The sequence below is a fragment of the Dermacentor silvarum genome, chromosome 7 (genome assembly GCF_013339745.2).
Source record: "Dermacentor silvarum isolate Dsil-2018 chromosome 7, BIME_Dsil_1.4, whole genome shotgun sequence".
In the NCBI taxonomy this organism is placed as follows: Eukaryota; Metazoa; Arthropoda; class Arachnida; order Ixodida; family Ixodidae; genus Dermacentor; species Dermacentor silvarum.
In genome coordinates, this window is record NC_051160.1 from 102,016,033 (window position 1) to 102,035,398 (window position 19,366).

Consider the following 19,366-nt stretch of genomic DNA (forward strand, 5'->3'; position numbering starts at 1 on the left):
CACGATGGCATCCAGCTGCTGACAGAACAAGGGCATGATGGGAGGTGCAGGATAAAACAACGCCGAGGATTCAAGTATAAATGCGTCCATGAAAAACAACACAGCAGCGCAAGCAGCGACGGCCAGTCGAAAAAAACATGCGCGATAGGCGGCGTCGTGGAGATATTTAACGAACGGGTCGGCTCAGCAAACAGCCAATAATCCATAGAACGATGAAGGGCCGAGATGGCTGCTTCGGCGCAGAATACGTAGCTCTTTAGGACCTAGAGAGAGAAAAACAATGGGTCTATTTAAAATGCCGCTCCGCGAAGAGCGTAGCCCGCTTTTGCCAATGTTTGGGAGGAGGCGCCTTCGGCGTGCTAAGGAAATCTTATCGCCCGTGGATCGTGTAATGAAAGAGCGCGTATATTGATCGGCTCTCGCGAGCGCCGCTAACAATGAGGCCGCGATATTTCTTGTTTGAGCTGCTATTATAGAGGTCGTTTAATTGTGTTTGGATAGTTATAAAGCGCCGTGGGTTCCTCTCTGCATGGGCTGTTTTTTTCTTGGCAGAATCGGTCTGGGGGGTGCTCGTTTCGTGACGTCTGCATTTGGCGCCGTGAGAGCCAGGGTATACTCGAACGTGACGCCTTCGAAAAAATACTTACCCATCGGCATCGTACTCGCCTGTTCATCGTCTGCTGCATAGGAGTGTTTCTTTTTCAAGACGACATCGTTAGTTCGCATTATTTTCATTTCTCTTCGTTCTTTTCCTTTCTCTCTCTCTCTTTTTCTGGCCGCGCGTCTCATTTGGTTTTCAACAGTGTATGTGTAGGAGTGCACCGTTCTGCGCAGACGTTTCTTTATGAAATGAATCAGTGGGGCGTAACGTCTCGGAGTTAGACTTACTGACACCGTACCCTGCAGAGGTATCCGGACTACTATTTCCTGCCATCCGAGTTTCACTAATCGGGCTTGAATGTGAGCACGTGGGAGTTCGTGCATCGTGCCTTCGATGTGGAATGCATCTGCTGCGGCTGGGCATCGAGCCATCGGCTTTGTTGTCAGCCCGAGTATGGCTTACTTAGCCAGTGAGGCACTGTGACAGGTGTAGTGCTAGGCGACGTTACGGTAGTATAGCGTCAGAACGGTGAAAAAAAAAAAGTGCACGTAATAAATCATTCATGACGTTTCTTTAAACTTCCCGTGAAAAATTGATTGCGGAAGTTTCGTTTCAGTTATCAGTAGTCACATGATCCGTCAGTCAGTACTGCGGGAACTTTTATCCTTCGCTTCTTTAACCAGCGTTCTTATTGTAATGTTACGGTACACTTTCGTCCATTAACGCGGAAGCTCAGCCTTGTGCGAGAATCTGCGCTCGGTTGTGAAATTCGACGGAATCCTCGTAAGAAGAGCTTCCATCTGATTCCGCGACGTGGCGCCACCGGTCGGCATTCTCGCGCCCTCAAGTGGCGCAGCGCTCCTGCCGCTCTTCCGGTTCGTCTGCTACTATACGGCGCGGCGTCGTCTGCTACGGGGCCGAGAGAGAAACGCCGGCCCAAAGCCGGCTCATTCTAGAAAACCGGGCCGGCGAGCAGTCTGCCTTTGGCGGCCGGTGTGGAGGAGCGTTGGTTGTTGTGCTTCGGGTCGCGACGTCTTCTCGCCTTCGTTGTGTGTGTGTGTGTTCTTCAGAGCGAGAAACGCGTAGTAGTATACGAAGGGGGCGTGCGGCCCTGTTTTCCTCGCGTCTGACGAAGCAGACGCGAATGTCGCGTTGTAGCGCACGGTCGTCGTCGTCTGTCACGTAGCTGGTTTACCGCGTGACCAAAATCTTCGTGCACCAGATTCGTCAGCTGTTTGCTTTTGACGTCTTGAAGAGTACCAGGGGTGCTGTGTAATGAACCCGTCTGATTAGCTGTTGTGACTTGGAAGTGACTTGGAACTCAACTGCGTGCTCGGAAGCTCCCGTCTTTTCGCGGTGTAGTAAGCGATCGTCGCGGGTTTCGGCAACGCTCAACATCTGCGGTGTTGCGAGGCTTTTGTTCTTCTGTCTCCGTGGCATTTCGAGCGTCGCTTTGTGCCCAGAAGGAGCGGCTATTTCGTCTGCATTGTCGTCTGTTCGGTCGTTCGTCGAGTTTGGTTTCGTGGTCCAGCCATGAGGATTAACGGTCACAAGGAGGTTCGCTTCCAAGACACCTGCGACGAAGGTGGGGGCAGTCAGGAGCAGACGACCCAAGAGGAAGGTGAGCCCTTCTGCTCTGTTTTATATCTCTCATTATGGCATTATGGGCAGCTCGCTATTGGGCAGATATTCTTGCGGTAACCGAGAAAGATAACAGGGCACGGTAAAATGTAGGCGTTGCCTCGAATGCACCATCGTAAGGCACGAAGCCTTTTATACCGCCTGCTGTAGAACTCGTAAGAAGCTGTAAAATTTTAAATAGTGGCCGAGCAAGGGTTGCCTCACGCTGGAGCTGATGTTTCGAAAAGAGGACTTGTCTTCGTCAGGATCCCTGAGGAAGACAAGTCATCTTACCGGAAATATGGAGATCCAGCACGTGACTTCACTTGTTCCATCAATGCCGAATACTTCATGTCAACATCTTTCTGTGAACCGCTGTCGTGTTTGGATTTCGCTAGGAGCTACAGCTATCGCTGTGTTCTTCCTCTGCTGGCATACACCTTGTAGTAGTTGTGAATAACGAAATTGATCACTTGGCAGAGCTCTTAAAGATTTCCTCGTTCTTTTCCTTATTTCGTTTCTGAGGTCGTAATCTGTTAAGAGTTTGGCATTGGACGATCCTTTTGGCCCGCGTTGGTAGTTCAGCGATTGGGACGCTCTGCTTCTGAGAACATGTGCCTTTTCAAATTTGTTAATAATGTCGATTTTTTAATAATGTCGTAATTTCCAGTTCGAATACCATCTGCTGCGCTGTTCGCTTTAGGAGTGCTCCATCGCCGCTACAAGGTCGCTGACTCGCCGTCTGGTCGACGCTCTCGCGATATTAAAAATAAATTAAAAATATAAACATCCAAGGGTGTACCTTGTCGGGGGATTTCGGTTCGCATTATACGATGGGGGCGGATTGCAAAATCACTCGTGTATACTAGATTTTTGCGCAACTTGAGATAGCCCCGCGTGGTCGGAATTAATCTGTTGCCCTCGGTCACGATGCCTCTCGCAATCCTCGGTGTTGCTCTGGAGCGTCCTATCGATCACTAATCAATCAATTGGGCCGATTCTCGTCAGGGGGCCACGGGAGGGCTACAGTACAATCACTCCTTGACTCCGCGTGTCGCAACGCAGCGTTACCCAGCTCTTTTATTTACCACTCGATAATTCTTATCGAGAAGTCGATGGTTGCCCGTATTTCGCCTGGCGCTTGGAAAGCGTTTTCCAGAAGTTGAGTGAAGGGAGACCGGAAGTGAGCAAACGACGTTTTATCGCGCGCTGAGACCGAGTTGAGTGCCGAAAATTGTACGTTCGGGAAAATGTTCGGGGCTCGTTATTGATTATAGAGCGGCGCAGGAGCATGCCCCTCTTCTCCAAGTCGGTGCGCAATATTTGACCGTTGCGACGTAATTTTGTCATTCACCGGTGATCATTATGGCGCATTTCGCGGTTTATGTTAGACGCACCTGGCGGTCCCCGTGCAATCTCTTAAACTATATGCGTGCTTCTCGGGTAGCGCAGGACCTGTATAATTACAGCGCATTTGCTGCGCTGTGGCCATGCTTCTCTCGCAAAACTACAGCCAATCAGGGATGAGCTCTTCAAAAGGCCTGCATTTTATGGCAGTTCTCGAGCGTATTGCCGCCGGCGTCGATGATGACAGGTGTCGACTAGCCCGTGTTCGTGGCTGAACATCGCTCGTTACCCAAAGGGTTCGGTTATAGGTGGAAGGTAAGGGGCCTACGAGTGCCTGTTGTCTTTTTTCATTTTTTTTTTTTGGGGGGGGGGGGGGGGGGGAGCTGCCTCTTAACTGAACACGACGATATATATGCTTGCGTTGTGAGGAACAACTTCGATTTCTTGGCAAGAATAAATCAAGCCGCTGAGTTTTGAGCGCCGTACCACCTCAGTTTTCATCCTACCTTATCATTATTATTATCATTATTTCATTTTCGTTACTCCCGTGTACACCGCTTATTGCTATCCTTTGTTCCATAGCTTTTTTTCTTTTTTTATTTGGAAAAGACTGCGTGGAAAAGACTGCAATTACATCACTTGTAGCCTATAGGAAGGAGTTTAGTCGGCACATTGGCTTCTCGTATAGACTGCTTTTGCCGTCTTAGACTTGTCCGATTTTGAAGGAGGAGAATGTTGTTCACTGCAGGCGGATTGCGATACTTACCTTGCGAGACTTACCAACAATCCTCCGTCCGAGCGCCACATTTCGGGAAAGCGTAAGGAATGTCAAATTTACAAGCACACGTTGTTCTGTGCGTCGTCGTCATTTAGAAGCGCGAGGCAGAGCAGGAATCAAACCCGTGCACCTTGCGTTATCTCATGCGCTGGATTGTCGTTTTGTTCCATTGCGGGGAGAAAATAGTTTGTTTGACAACTGAATTCGTTTCGTGATCCGTAAACTTCGCAATGGCGTTAGTTGCAGAAAGTCTGCGGACGTAAGCCGATATTAAAAAAAAGAAAAGGGGGGGGGGGGGAGAGAGAACGCAAGTTTTCGAGATGATTATGACAATCTATACAGTTTTTTATAGACTTCTAAGCATTTTTTTTTTCTTCTGTGGGATCAGTTTTAGGAGAACCTGTGCCTCAACGTGTCTTGAAAACTTTCTCCCTGTATCCGTTGTATGTGCGTTAAGAGATTGGTTTACGGCGGCTACTCTCCGGATTCAGTATATACTATAATTGCAGAGCCTGTTGCTCCTATGTAGTATTTGGCAGCTGCCCGAAGCCGCAGGTCTTTTCCGCTTAACCCGTCACCTTCTGCGAGAATTGTGCGCACGCGAAAGTGCGCAGCTGGTCGCCCCCTCGTTGTCCCATTCTCGAGCCCTAGCTGTCCCGTAAATCCGGTAACAAAAAAAAAAAAAAAAAAAAAGTGCGCAGCGCGGATCAGCATTCTCGACGAGGCATGCATCAACCGGCGCCCCGCTTCCTTGGGAAATGTGAACGCGTCATCGCGTGGCAGACGAGAAGTCGGCGTAGAGCCTTATTTCACGGGAGGCGCCATCTTGTGGTGACACATTATGTAGATCTATGTATAGCAGACGGTGATCCTTTGTTGTATATACCTGACCTGACACTAATAAACCAGTTGCAAGTTTGCGCACCGTGCATTTGTCCCCGTTCTCTGTCCCCGTCTTCGTATGTGTACGTGTAACGTATGAAGAAGGATATATGAAGGTGATCCGGTCATTGAGTTTCATACTGAGAAAACAGTAGAGGAGAGAATGAGGCGCTGTATAGTGTGTGCGTGTATGTGGACGTTCGTCCAGCGTGTATGGGACGAGCAGTCTGTGCTTGGGTGTGCCTAAGCTTCGTCCTTCTGGTTTCACTCGACCTTGCGGATTCCTGTACGGACATTTCTGAAGCCCCCATTTTTCATCGTAAAATAATTATATGGAAAGAGTTAGCGTATTTAGACCATCATATGTATACACCATTTTAGTGGTTGTGAAAAACATGATAAAGAACGATAAACGTGCCATCGAGCATTAATTATACGCACGGCGAATGCATACTTAAAAGCAGCATATATATTCAGCGGAAGCGCGTGCAGAGAGGCGTCGCGATTTACTTACGGGATAGAAATTGCTCAAATGAAATTAAAGTGCGAATGCGAAGCACTGAACTGCGCCAAACAAACGTTGCGAGTCTAGCGCGCCACACGATGATTAACAACATCAAAGGACAACCAATGAATCTGCAGTGTGCTTCGTTAACAAAATGCACATGCCTAATCGTAGAAAAAATCCACGCTATTTAACCATAGGATTCCCACGGTATATATAGCTAAACACTTGCAGCGCGAGTTTTCGCTCCTGTAATCTAACGGCACATCCGAAAGGTCCTCTTATAAGCGCCCTGGCTGTGCCAGAAAAGTCGTTAAAAACGGCTTCGAATGCTCTATTACTAGAATCACCGGCGGTGCTATTCGCCGACGCTGCCAAACGACCATGTAAAATTCGCCATCTTAATTGTCATCTCCGATTGGCTGCCATGGCGGCTACGGGTCCCTCTCTCTGATTGGCTCGAAGAGCCAACATGGCGGAAATTTTTTAAGTGTCCCGAATAGCAACCCGGGTCTATATATAGTATAGGGATAATCGGGCACCATTATCTCCGTTGGGAGCCCGCTTATGTGCTCGCAATCAAGCTTCGCTCTTGTGTTCCACAGCCTGTACACTCAAGCACTGCCTGGGCGTTCTATAGAACCTCTTGTCGAATGTGCGGTTGTTGGCGAAACTCGAGCTCGGGTATAAACGCTCGACCCCTCGTCAGCCTCTCTCCGAAGAAAATCCCGGCAACGCCGTGCGAGCGAACTCGCGAGAAAGCGCGAGATTCGTTCGCAGTATTTTGCGTTTCTCCGGCGGGCGCGGCCCGCACAATGCTCAAGAACCGCACATCCTGCCCCGAAAGTTCCTCTTTCTTTCTTTTCCTTTCTTTCTTTCTTTCTTTTCTTTCTTTCTTTCTTCTTTCTTTCTTTCTTTCTTTCTTTCTTTCTTTCTTTCTTTCTTTCTTTCTTTCTTTCTTTCTTTTCTTTCTTTCTTTACTGTTCTTGCTTTTATAGGCCGGGATCAAGTCGGTGACTGAGTGGTGTGGGCTTCCGGTGTGTGCACGGAACCGCCTTTTCTCTCGCTCTCATTTCCATCGCCGATGCGTCGCTGCGATAATGTCCCCATAAAGCCCTCCGCGGCTTGTACGCGACCCCACGTGGACGATCTGCACCGGTTCTCACTTGGCAGTGCTTATTTTCTCGACTTTTAAAGTCGCAGTGGTCGTTGGAGGGGGTTCTGCCGAAATTTCTTGCGAGTTATTGGCAGCAGAAAATGACAGTATAAGGATACGGGGGATGAGGCCTCGTTACCTACGGAGCATTTGTTGTTTCTTTCGCATATTTTTCTCCCTTGCCATCCCTTAGGAAATTTCCTTTATCCTGGGTCAAAAGCAGGCCGTTCGATTTGACAGCTTCACAGGTCACGCGGTCACAGCTGTTTGATCCTTCGGGGTGTAACGTTCCAGTTTTTAGTGTGGATTTTTTATTTGCTTCTGAGTAAAGCTGCAAAAATAAATGGAAAAAAAAAAACACGAAGGATGTCTCTCTTTTCGTGCGTTTCGAAGAAAGCACGCATGATTGAAATCGGTAAATCAATATGTCATTGAAGCTTGGTCCTCGAAGCCGCATCATCGGAATTGGGACGTCAAAGCGTGGAATCTTTATTTCTTTTTTTAACGTTCAAGGAACTGTGGAATCAGTTGGTGCAGGCTATAAATAAGTAGGGTCTGATGCCTGTGACCCTCTCGTGGCGATTGCGTTCTTGGTTCAATTTATCCCGATATACACCGTAGGCTGCGTGATGCCGATCAGAGGCGCAACTTGTAGACTACAGCGCATCCTTGAGTAGGCATTGTCTTCGACAAAATACATGTGTACACCATCGTTCGCTCAGCGAAATTTGACCATTATATTTCATGTTACTACGACTCGGAGGGCACCGTTAAAGAAATCGACAGTATTCCACGGTTGCGCCTGATAAGCTAAAGCAGACGCCGGCTGCATATGGTGGTTTACTCTTGCGCTGATCCGCTAGAAGAGAGAGAGGAAGAGGATAAATAAGAGGCGAGGAGGTTAACCAGGACTGAGCCCGGCTGGCTACCCTGCACTGGGGGAATGAAAAATGGGAGGGAAATATCAAGAAAGTACGTTAGTACCAAAGAGGCTGCTCGTTTTAAGGGACACATGTCGTCTTGCAAACAACACAGAAGTTCACAGGAAGAAGGCTCGAAGTGATCGGGAACAGGGGTCGAGCACAGAACCAACGTTTCGGCAAGGGGTTGTGTCCTCGTCAGGGCAACAACTCCAGCGACATTCCTTGTTGGACCTCTGTTGATCACTATACTATGTCGTACTATACTATAATGTGGCACAAAGCGTGCAGCTCGGGCCTATAGACGAGAAACAAAACAAGTAATCGAGGCTCACAGCGGCCTGAGAGGGCTGTACACAATCGGCGCGTTATGTATTCCTGTGACATGTATACATCCACGACGGCTCCATGGCGCGCGTTCCCATTGTATACCGGCGCCGCCGCTGTATCCCGCTGTATGGCTACATTTTCTTTGTTGCTCGTATACGCGGCGGCCTCGCGACAGTGCACGGGGACTGGCCCCGTTTTTGTGGGTGTGTGCGAAGAAAGAGAGCGCGAATTCTATTCTTCCTCCGCGCACTTGCGTGCAGTATACAGGAACGACGAAGGGCGTGTTTCATTCCTATACGGACACATCTATCATCGCGCGACAGCAAACAAACAACGCTATAGATGGACGGAAACTCGCCCCTGATACATGCACTCCTATACCTTCCTCTTGCTACAAGGTTGAAGAAAACGGCGCATATACTGACACTTGCGCACCGTGCCGCATCTCCCCCCCCTACGCTACGTCATTTTTCTTTTTCGTTTCGCATCGCTGCGTGCAAAGCGGAAGACCCCTTGGAGTAATAACAAGGCATCGTTTTCTCTCTCTCTCTTTCAAATCTGTTTTGATGTTTAGAGGTCATTGTGTGTGAAGTTCGGCCCGTTCATCAACCTAGTTTGAACCTTGTGTACTGCGGATTCCACGGGGGCCGCGCGTAATGCGCGTTTTCCTCGCCTTTATATAGTATATGTTGGCTGCATCTTTACCGCCTTTCTAAGTGCGAAGCACTTTAGGGGCCCGGGCTGTCGGCGTCTGTCGCGCGATCGCGCTCAAAAACAAGTGCTCAAAACAGGGTCAAAACAAGTGCAGAATTGATCAAAACCGGTTCAAAGTAAACTAGCATGATTCAGAATAACTTAAAAGACATGAATAATGAGGCATTCAGCGCATTAATTAACACAAGCTCGTTAAAATCGCTTCTAACTATCATCGGCAAAGGCTTCGGCTCCATGTGCGTGTCGGTTTGGCTCCATGTGCGTAGTGGTTTCCCACCAGTTGTGCCTTAACACAGGCGTCAAAACGGATGATGAATTGCTAAACACAAGGTAAACGCAGGATAAAACAAGATAAACGCAGGATAAAACACGAAGGAAACACCGGCGAATCACTGCTCCGCACTTCCACAGCTTTCACGTTGAGTGGAACTGCAGTATACCGCCCAGTTTACCGTCGTATTAGCGGCGAGTTTTTTGTTGTTTATTTTTATGTTGTGCCAGTGGTTGTCTGTCCTCGGCAGTTATGTGCAGCCGAGGCCTTTTAAAACTGTGTCGGCCCCGTTCTGCATGTCACAGGTGATCTCTCGACCGTTCGTTTTGTTGCACGGCTGTCTCACGCGGTAAACGCTAGCGAGGATTCAGCATGAGTGCAAGCTATTGGCGTAGCCAATTCGTGAATGGAACCGCGACAGCCATGCGCTGTATTGCATGGCAGTGTCGTGATAGCGTTCACGTAAGTCCGTGCGCTATACACTTCTAAAAAGGAAGTTGCAAACGCACTCGTATATATGGGGCTCATATACTTCCGTCTGCCCTTCACCCGTTATCTCTGGGAGCAGGGGCTTACCGATCCCATCATCACAGCTGTCCGATGTTGACATTGCGAACAGACAGACAGCGGTCATCACCGCACGGAAGAGTTGGGGAAAGAGAGGGGAAAAAAAACGTGGTGTCGTGCGCTATCGCCAGCTGCGCCCGTTTTCGACCGTAGCCCGCGCTGCTCTTGTCTTCTATACATGTCTCGTTGTTATGCGTAGCATACCGACATCTGCGCGACATATCCGCCATGTGACGCTTATTCACCGTTTGTTCTGCCCGCCTTTACCCTTTCGCCAGACGCTGTACGGAAGCTTGTCTGTTCTACTATAAGTATGCCAACGCCTTGTGCTAGACAAGCCACGAAAACGTATGCGATTGCTAACGCCCGATTGATGCGTCCAACCAAGCACGCGTGTTTCGTGGGCATGTTGGTCAGTAGCTGGATCAGGTCAGTATATAGCTGGACACTTGTTCCTCGAGATGAGCGGCCAGTCCTTGCTTTCTGGCGAGGACTGGCCGCTGTCTGAGGAAGGGGTGGAAGGGACTGGGGGTTAGTCTCCCATCCCCCGCCTCCCGCGGACCCCATCGTGGACATTATAAAGTTTTATCTCTCTCAAGATGAGGGGTGAATTTGCTGACGCGAAATCGCGTCATCATGCCCTACTGAAAACTGTTCCCTCCGCCCGCTATATATAGGCTGCGTGTTACGGCGCTGCTGTCGGCAGGCAAAGTTTCTGCGCTAGTTGCCGGTCGCGCAGCGTTAGGTTTCCTCTAGCGAAAAATTGCTTGATCGAACTCTGGCACGTGTAGTGTCTACAGAAGCAGCAGGTATATATGGCGGTTCTGCCAGAACGGGAATATGATATGCAGGGGCATGAATTTGCCTAGTACTTCGTCCTTTGGCTTCGCACAACTTTATGATTTTGCAAATTGGTTGTCTTTCAATAAACGGTCGCTTTATGAACGCAAGTCCCAATGATTACGGACGTGCGTAGAGAATGATTACCGTGCTTATAATAAAACTGTGAGACAATTGCGTTGAAGTTTAGAACGATGAAGCGGTATGATAAAAAAGTTGAGTCACTTTAGCGTACGCCAAAGAGGATAAGGGCGAGAGCCTGCGTACCAGGAGACATTCGTTAAATTACTTGACATTCTCATTCCGAATGCGTCGTTACTTGTCACTCGTTTTCTCCCACCAAAGGTCGTGGTTTCGAGTGCCTTAATTGAGGCGACGTTAATTAGCTGCGACTTAATTAAATTTGCCCTAATTAAAACCAAAGGTCGAGGGTTCGACTCCTTTTTGTACCTTTCGTGTGGTACACGCGTCTTCGCTCACGGACTTTGAATGTCGACTGAACTATGAGCTGGACATACAAGGCTTTCGCCATCATAACGTCATGAGGAGTCCATGCACTAACCATCATTTCCACGGTAGCTCGAGGATAACAGGGCGAGAGAGCTTACGACAGTGCTGCACGCAACTAGTACGCACACGCGCCTTCGGCGTGTGGGAATGGAGAAGTGTGCTCTTCTTTTCGCTCACGAGCCGCGCTGCATACATGAATGAGTCCCGTGCATCTATAGTATATATACCTCTGTGCAGTACGTATAGTGTACGTGTTTGAGCGCCAGTGCATGCCTTACTGGAAGCGCGTCGTCTGTTGGCTTGTATTCGCTTGCGCGTGTCGGGCATATATGAGGTATAGATGCTGGCGAATTCGCGCGCGCGCCGGAAGGCGTCCGTCCGTGTACATAGTGTGCGCAAGTATCCGCATAATATCTCGGTCGGTTCGAGCGTCACACTTTGGCGAGAAAGTGAGAGGAAAATAACGGGAGGGGAAAAAAAAAGGAAAAAGGGTGAGGGCGGTGCCTTGCTTGGGTTACTCACTGCATGAAGGGAGGAAGGAAGTGTTCGTGTGAGCGGTAGACGCACCGACGTTTTTCCGTTTGTTTGTTTTCCTTTTCCTCTCGGGTTTCCCACGCGCCGCGTGCCTCGGGCCGTTTATAGATCTAGGTGTGCGCGTGATAGCGGTGAACGCTGCGAGGGGGTGTGTCTCCCACGTAACGCGCGACGACGTGTGTGTAGACGGCCCAGGGAACGGGAACGCGGTGCATTTCTTGGGTCCCGCGTGTCTACGCGTTTAGTATATAGTGTGTGGTTCGATGTTTGTTCCGTTCTCGGCGCTCGCGCGCCGAGCGTCGGCGTTTCGCCGAGATGCGACTGATAAGCCTTTCTCGAACCAGTGGGAAGAGAGAGAGAGAGAGAGAGAGAAAAAAAAAAGGCTTTCTTCGGTGCGGCGCGAATTCCTGGGATGTTAATTTTTTGTTTTTAGGTTATACCGGTATTTGCCGCAACCCAGGCGAAATTTTGTAAAACGAGAGAAAGATGGTGGAACCGCCCACGAAAGTAGCAGGTAATGCGGAAAAGCGAGACACAATTTTTGTATGCATCGCAGCGGTTATAGAGGTGTGGGCTCTACACTCGTGTGCTGAATGCACTCCTAAATTGCAAGATGCAGGCTCGGATGATTAACAAAAAAAAAAAATTCGCCTACCGAAAATTTCGAAAATCTGTGGGCAAGCGTGCTTGTTTCGTAGACTGCATAATTGAGCTGGACGCGGCGCGTTCGTGAATGTCATAACCGCGGATCCGACGTTCCCTCGAATAACGCCTCCCACACAAAAAATGCGTCTGTGTGTGTAGGAAGAAAACAAAAAGAAAGGCCACTTGTTCCAGGTACGTCATCGCCTACGTACCTGCTTTACTACCCGTCTCCTTGAAGTGATGCTCATAGGTATAGCCGAAAAATGTCGCCGCGAAATGTAGATGCAAAAGCCTCACGAGTTTGAAGCTTTCTCGCGTGTTTCGTGCGCCGCGCTGCGTGTGTACGTATGCCTCGCGCCGCTCGATACACCTTGGCTGTTATCACGGCATGAATGATTTTCACGACGTTGCCACGTTCAGTGACATTGAGCCCTCGTGTATGCGTCACACGGCGACATAGACGTCACGCGGTGACGTAGCTCCCAAAGTGCGTGCTCGCGTAGTTGCTGGGCGGTCATTTTATTTACGCGGACCGCAATACTTGACTGATGCTGGCATCATGTGCAGAGAGAGAGATAAATGAGATGCGAAAGGCAGGGAGGCCAACCGGAAGATAGATATCGAGTTTGCTACACTGCACTGGGGAAGGGGTAAGGGGAGACAGAGAGATACAGAAAAATGTACACACAGAAAGAGACGGAGATTAAACACACACACGCGCGCACACACACAGGAACTCAGGTGCCCCCAGTGCCTGGAGGAAGTGCCCGGATGAACTTCACACGCGCACGTGCACACAGGAACTCAGGTGCCCCCAGTGCCTGGAGGAAGTGCCCGGATGAACTTCAGTGTAGCGCCCTCGCCGGGACCTTCTGGTGTGAAGAGTGAAGACCGCATCAGGCGCATCCTGTGCAATAACTCTGCCAGATGCTTAGCTTCTCCCGGCAGAGTATAATCAGCTCTCCAAGTGGCCGATATCTCCAGGCCGGAATCACGAAGTCGCGGATTCGACCCGTTCGACTGCCTGCGAAAGGTTCGTCGTCTCGCTTGCTCGCACGACGTAATCGCACGATGACGAATGCGCGGTCGACGATGGGCTATAGCTGGCCGAGAGCTGTTCGACGTCGCCATAGATCGTGTTTGCAAGGCAGCTATGAATTCCGTGTCGACGTATAGTTTCGGTTTCTGCAGCTCCACGTTGCAAGCCTCGCGGCGTTGTCCTTAGTCTATGCACGAATTTACTGGCACAACCCTGGCTGCTCACAGCAGGCGTCTCGGGCAGAGGCCGCGCCGCTGCCGTTGATTTGGTCGACTATTACGTTTTGTCTCGTTGCCGAATGCGTGCTCGCGTGAACGTTCTGCGTGCCTGCAGCGCCTATGGAGTCATTGAGGAAAGTCCCAGCCTAACTTCGCTTTCCTTTCTAACATCGCTTCCTAACTAGTATCGCTTCCTAAATCGCAAATTAATCGACGCCCTCTTTAGACTCGCGGGTCCGTGGCCTATAACCCGCGGCCGTGTCCCAACTTTCGCCGCCGCCGCCGCTTCGGCGATACCAGGAAGAAGAGCGAAAGTTCGGCGGTCGTTCCCGTTTCGCCGCTGGCCCCCTCGCGCGTGCATACAATGGCGGCACGCCTGCAGAAGGGTGAAATGAAGCAGGATGTGATTTTCGATGCCACCGCGCACTCGTTTGACCCCGCGCGCGCGCGAGAGAGAGAGAGAGAGAGAGAGAGAGAGAGAGACGTGCACGGGGAGCGAAGGGGCAACAGCGCGAGCGACGCGAGTTCTTCGGGTGTGCGCGAATATAATTGCGACCCGCCCACTCCTGCATGCGGCATTGATTGTTGCGCGGTGGGGGCCACGGGGGCACCGCGTTTTCCCTCTGATTCAATTGACTCCCATTGTGTTGGATCGGTTTCGATGCAGGGCACATGGGTGCCGGCGTCATCATCATCAGTCTACCTTAAGTCAGTTGTATATAGGACAATGGCGAGCCCTGTCGGAGGTGCCTGTTTAATTTGCCTCCTTCCTGCATCAGCAGCTGAGGATCGATATGCCTGTCGATCTAATCATTTCAAGTGACCTTCTGTCGCCATCGACTGGGTTCCGTTTTGGGAAGCAAAACCGGTGGTATATAACACACCGTTTATCTGTCCTGAGCATTCTGTCCTTGTACGCTGACGCTGCTGCTACTTGGAGTCGGTGAAGCAGCGGGGTTTTGGTCCTGTGTAAGCATTTTCGGCGCCTGCCCTTCTACGCCTTCTCGTAGTTGGTGTCCAGTCAAACAATCGACCTTGCATTCACCTTGCGAGTATTGCGAACTCGACTGCGAAATGCGTGGACGACCGCATCAGTTTCGCTGTAGTATACATGGGGAAACGCGACGTGCGCGTATTTGCTTGTAAAGTGAGGTTAGCTTTCCGGAAACCTGTTCTGCGCACGTGTGTTGGCCTCCGAAGTCTCACTTCGGAAGAGGACATTGAGCTTTCGAGCCACGGCCCTTGTGCTGCTTAGCGATTTACCTGTGCGATACGCATTGTATGACGCGGAAGCAGTGCAGTTACATAGAAAGCCGCTAACTGCTGCTGCTGTCTACGTTGGGAACGGCATCCGGCATACATTTACGTCCGACGTTTACATCAGATAGCATCAGGAGTTTACATCAGAGGACTCTCCGTCAGGTTCGAGTGGCATACGCGTCCACTTTACGTCATGTCAAGCGAAGGGGATTAAGCGTCTGCGTCCGAATTTTCCGATGTCCGTACGCTCCTCTACGATATCGTCGACGAACCTGTCGAGCCGTGGTCCCTCGAGCCTTTCGAGCGTGATGCGCTGCTTGTTTGGTCACATGTCTGTGAATCATATCTCGCTTCCTTGCTGTGTTAGTACTGCTGAATTTCATCTCGCATTTTACGCATATAGTTGCCTGTCTCACCCACGGCATTTTTTTCCCTTTAGGTGGGGAGGAGGGGGCGGGGAAGGAACGAGCAGGCGGCTTTATTCTACCGATGTCTTTTTATGGCTCATCCTTGTTTTGACCGGAGAACACAGCTTGCTGACACCCTTTCTTCGCCGCGGAAGCCCCGGCGCATCCCATAATAAGGGCCAATGAAGTATATGCTATGTTGCGAGCTGTGTTTTTTTCTATAGCGCCCGTCAAAACAAAGTACGCGAGAAGTGGGTCGACATGTGAGGCAGATAGGCAGTGGTAGACGAGGCAGAAGACGCAACAGCATTTTCGTGTAAGATGAGAAGAGCGCGGGTATGAGCCAATGTTTGGGAGACGAGGCGAGAACAGTCTGTGCCAAAACAGAACGAACGAAAGAGAGAGAGAGAGAGAGATAGAAGCAAAAAGCTGTTCCTCCCCGTCGTGGCAGTGTCGAGACCACTCTATAGCCCTATAGGCCCGTCACCGCCAATTGTGGCCCGTCGAGCCGCAGCTCTCTCTCGGCGAAGCGTCCCGCGTCGTTCGTGCACGTGTTTACCGTACTACGCGCGCAAGCGTTGAGGCTGCGAGCGTTAAGAGAGCGACGGCGCTGCCGGCCATAAAGGAGTCGCTTATCTCCTCGAAGTGTTTGCCTGTATGTGTGTATGCACGCGTAGTATACGTGCTACGCGCGCCCCTTCCTCGTTCCTCGATCTCGTTACTAATGCGTGCGTGCGTACACGCACACACCGGCGTTCCCCGAATGCACTGCAGCCGTTGTCGTTGCAGCAGCAGCTGCTGCTCTCTCGTTGCCGTGTTGTGGACGCCTTGTCGCGCCCATTGAACCTCTGGCCCTCGCCTCCGCTGCGGATAACGAGGAAGCGTGGCCCCGTTTCGGCAGGGGCTGTTGATGATATACGCGGATGCGCGCGCATGTTTGTCGACGCGAGGACGAAGCGGCTTTCTTTTTTCTTGCCCGCTTCTTTCTTTTTTTGGCCGTTCGCTCTTTTATTGCCCTTGACCTTCCTCATCCGCCGGTCGACTGGATCGGCGGCTTAGCCGGGAGCCATGTTTTATGAGGAAGGAAAAAAAAAAAAAAAAAAACGGAAAGGAAGAAGGCTGCAGCAACTATCATATAGGACTTGGAATAAGTGCCACCATGCGACTGGGCGCTGTACGGTTAACTAGTAAAGGTAGGTTTAAAGCGAGAACGCTGAGGGGACAAAGAAAGACATTCCGCGAGAAAAGGTAACGCCGAATCGGCACAATGCAGAGTAGTTCGCACTACATATGTCGCCATATTATAAAAAAGCGCACGCACGCACGCGTATGTATGCATGCATGCATGCATGCATGTATGTATGTATGTATGTATGTATGTATGTATGTATGTATGTATGTATGTGTGTGTGTGTGTGTGTGTGTGTGTGTGTGTGTGTGTGTGTGTGTGCGTGTGTGTGTGTGTGTGTGTGTGTGTGTGTGTGTGTGTGTGTGTGTGTGTGTGTGTGTGTGTGTGTGTGTGTGTGTGGAGAGAGAGAGAGAGAGAGAAATTTTCGCTTTTCGGTTTGCAAGTTGTGTTACTCCACAATGGAACAATGAGTTTACGCCGATTGTGCCCCGAACAAAGCAAGCGTACCCCATTGATAAATGGTAACCCAGGGGAAAACGGAGACAAGCAGTTATTCCCTCAAATAAAATTTCCAGCACTTCATTTGTTCTTGCACACTGTGCCCATTAATTGAACGCGTTCGTTTGCTACTGTTCTGCATGTGGCACTCCCCTGTATAGAGGGCGCGAGGACGTTAGACTGGTCAGACATTTCCAAAGGCGGTTGTTGATCAGCCGCGTATATAGCTGCAGGCCTTGTGCGACGCTATATCTGCTCTAAGATTGAGTCCTGCAGTTTTACGCAGCTCTTTTTACTCTCTCCACTCGGCGACAACGTAAAAATTCACTGCGAGCGCTGCGCGCGCGTAGCTTGTGTGCAGTCGAGAGCCGCTACAGCGAAATGACCTGCATATACGAAGGCATAATTCTGTCCCGGTTCCAATGTGAACCGCGCGTTGCGCGTCATTTACAACCAAGTGACGTGTATAACGAATTATTTCGGAGACCTCCAGCGCTTCGTTATAAAGGCGTTCGACTGTGTACGGTGCTGCTGACCTCGAGGTCCCGAGTTCGATCTATACTAGGTCGCGGCGGCCGCGTGTTTCGATGGGGGCGAATTGCAAAAACGCTCGTGTGATATACTTGTAGATTTAGGGGCACGTTAAAGAGCACCAGATGGTCAAAATTAACCCGGAGTCCCCCGCTATATGGCCTGTCTCATAATCGTATCATCGTTTTGACAGCATTATAGCCTATAATTTAATACATACGCAGTTTAAGAAATATCTGCAAGCGCCGGCCAGAGAACCACCCGGCACGTGGCATCTGTGCTTCCGCGCTCGGAAGCATATAGCCTGTCGAAGAACGTCCGCATTGAAACGAGTTCGCCGTGACGTCACGTAGGTGAGCTGGGGCGTCTATTTCTCTTCGGGCATAACAGCAGTGCATTTGCCGCTGCATGCTTACGTCATTACCGACGGTAGAATATTTGGGTGTTATATCTCGACGCGTCAAAAACGCTCGATTTTAATAGACGCGCATTGGTGCAGAAAACGATTTCTTGCCATTGCGAGCGTTATAGATATGTACTAACTGTATATCCGAAGCCTTAGTTAGCATTATTGCACATCGCTTAACGACGCGCCGTCGAATACATTGAACGCACGAACATTTCTGGGACGTATTCTGAAACGATCCACTTTTAGCAACACGAAGTAGTGGCGCCTCGGCGACAATATCGCGCTGATTGGCTGTTTGAGCAAAATTGGATGACGTCGTGCTCAACCAGCCAATCAGCTCATCCAGTTTTGCTAAAACAGCCAATCAGCGCTCGCCGTTGGTGGAGGCGTGGCCGAGGCGATATACTATCGCCGACGTGGATCGCTTCAGAATACGTACCCTGACTCTTCCGGCTCTCGTTTGCATCGCCACCAGTTCCACAGAAAGAGGGGGGTTCTGCAACGGTTTCGTTCGCCGTCGGGGCGGCCTTTTAAACATTTCGCGTGGAGGTTCAAGTGGCGGACGGTTGGTTGTGCACTGAAGCGCGTCGCCGAAATTGCGGCTTGAGCAGCGGTGATCTTCCAGCTGCCTGTTTTGTTGCGTGTACTCGCCAGAGAGTTGAGCGGCGCTTGGAGAACGTCACCCGAGAAAGGGCGTTGCTTGCATGTGCGTGTAGCCGAAAAAAAAAAAAAACGAAACTGTAGAAATTAAAAGAAAGGACGGCAAAACAAAACGCCGCGCAGTTTCGCGCGATGTCTCGGTATACGGGCGGGTCGGTCGCGGCACGACTTTGGAGCGGTCGTCGCCCTCTCCGGGCATTCGGTCTCGTTCGCGAGGCCTTCTGTTCTCGCTAATTAACGAGATAGAGAGACACAAGTCGGATTTGCTTGTTTTGCTCGTTGGTCATTAAATGACGAAAACGTGCTGCAATGCAACGTGAGCTGCGTTTTTATGAGGATACATTCAAAACACATCGTCACCGCTCAGATTTCGCAGAAAGATTTCGTTTTATTGCTCCGCATCGTTGATTAGCAACTATTGGCTTCATGGTCTGCCTGGTTTGTGCGGTACGTGTTTCGCTCGTTAACAGGCCCCGCTGTTGTAGCATCAGCGGCTATGGCGTTCTGGTGCTGGGCACTAATAGGTTTCGGGTTCGATCACCATTATAGCATTTCGGTGGAGGGGTAATGCAGAAACGTTCGTGCGCTTCGATTTAGGTGCACGTTAGGGAACCCCGGCTGGTGAAAATTAATCCGGAGCCCCCTCTGGCGGCGTCTGTAATAGCTGCAGATTTACTTCGGAACGTTGAACCTCATGAACCCAGTCAATCACTTTCGACAATCAGCGGGGCCAGTACATTTGTGCGTGGTTCTGCCTTCTTTTTTCCAGGACGGTCCACGCATTGGTTTCAACTATAATGCGTTGAGCGATGTCGGACGAAAAATACGATTTTGTTGCTAAATCTGAGCGAAAACAAAGCAGCGGTTAACGGTAAATTCTTTATCTTCTGACTATACATAGGGCTGCGTGCCGTCTTTTCCCACTTCCCGTCCTGTGTGCTGTTCCGTCGGCCATCAGTCAAGCGGGCCAACCTCTGGTTGCTTTGTGCATTTGC

The 19,366-nt window shown here is 50.3% G+C and overlaps 1 protein-coding gene across 6 annotated transcripts in view; it reads left to right on the plus strand.

The window, feature by feature from the left end:
* Positions 1–1,361: 1,361 nt before the first annotated feature.
* LOC119458325 (echinoderm microtubule-associated protein-like 2) overlaps positions 1,362–19,366 on the plus strand; it is a 153,201-nt gene continuing 135,196 nt past the window's right edge. For 2 of the 6 annotated variants that reach the window (XM_037720157.2, XM_049671087.1), the window contains exon 1: positions 1,362–2,222. In XM_037720157.2, coding sequence (XP_037576085.1) covers positions 2,135–2,222 — 88 coding nt within the window. In that variant the 5' untranslated portion in view covers positions 1,362–2,134. The remainder of the gene's footprint in view (positions 2,223–19,366) is intronic. The other 4 variants (XM_049671089.1, XM_049671090.1, XM_049671088.1 and 1 more) reach the window with 3 other exon arrangements.